The 676-nt window shown below is 72.3% G+C and overlaps 1 protein-coding gene across 1 annotated transcript; it reads left to right on the top strand.

Annotated features, from left to right (window-relative positions):
• The first annotated feature begins 6 nt into the window (after positions 1–6).
• LOC103258424 (zinc finger protein 697) lies at positions 7–567 on the top strand. The gene has a single exon (XM_008056102.1). The coding sequence runs from the start codon at positions 149–151 to the stop codon at positions 557–559; it is 411 nt and encodes a 136-aa protein (XP_008054293.1). The 5' UTR covers positions 7–148; the 3' UTR covers positions 560–567.
• Positions 568–676: the final 109 nt, after the last annotated feature.

Below are 676 nucleotides of genomic sequence, written 5' to 3'. Positions count from 1 at the left end.
GGGCTTCGCGCGCCGCTCGCACCTGGCCAACCACCAGCGCGTGCACACCGGCGAGAAGCCGCACGGCTGCGGCGAGTGCGGCAAGCGCTTCAGCTGGCGCTCGGACCTGGTCAAGCACCAGCGCGTGCACACGGGCGAGAAGCCCTACATGTGCTCCGAGTGCGGCGAGACCTTCAGCGTCAGCTCGCACCTGTTCACGCACAAGCGCACGCACTCGGGCGAGCGGCCCTACGTGTGCCGCGAGTGCGGCAAGGGCTTCGGGCGCAACTCGCACCTGGCCAACCACCTGCGCGTGCACACGGGCGAGAAGCCCTTCCGCTGCGGCCAGTGCGACAAGCGCTTCAGCGACTTCTCCACGCTCACGCAGCACCAGCGCACGCACACGGGCGAGAAGCCCTACACGTGCATCGAGTGCGGCAAGAGCTTCATCCAGAGCTCGCACCTCATCCGCCACCGCCGCATCCACACGGGCAACAAGCCGCACAAGTGCGCCGGCTGCGGCCAGGGCTTCCGCTACAAGACGCACCTCGCGCAGCACCAGAAGCTGCACCTGTGCTAGGGCCGGCCCGGGGGGCGCGGCGGGGGCGCTCGCCGGGCTCCTCCGCCCCCGGGAACGCGCGCGAGCCGGGCTCGCCGGGATCCGCGCCGGGATCCGCGCCGGGGCGCGGGCGGCGCG

This window comes from Carlito syrichta, unplaced genomic scaffold (assembly GCF_000164805.1).
Source record: "Carlito syrichta isolate Samal-C Ts95f unplaced genomic scaffold, Tarsius_syrichta-2.0.1 Scaffold83011, whole genome shotgun sequence".
Lineage (NCBI taxonomy): Eukaryota > Metazoa > Chordata > Mammalia > Primates > Tarsiidae > Carlito > Carlito syrichta.
The sequence above is the reverse complement of the archived record's forward strand: the minus strand, read 5'-3'. Positions and strand labels throughout refer to the sequence as shown.

Coding starts and splice junctions, on each gene's coding strand:
- LOC103258424 (XM_008056102.1), top strand. CDS start 149: ATGTGCTCCGAGTGCGGCGAGACCTTCAGCGTCAGCTCGCACCTGTTC.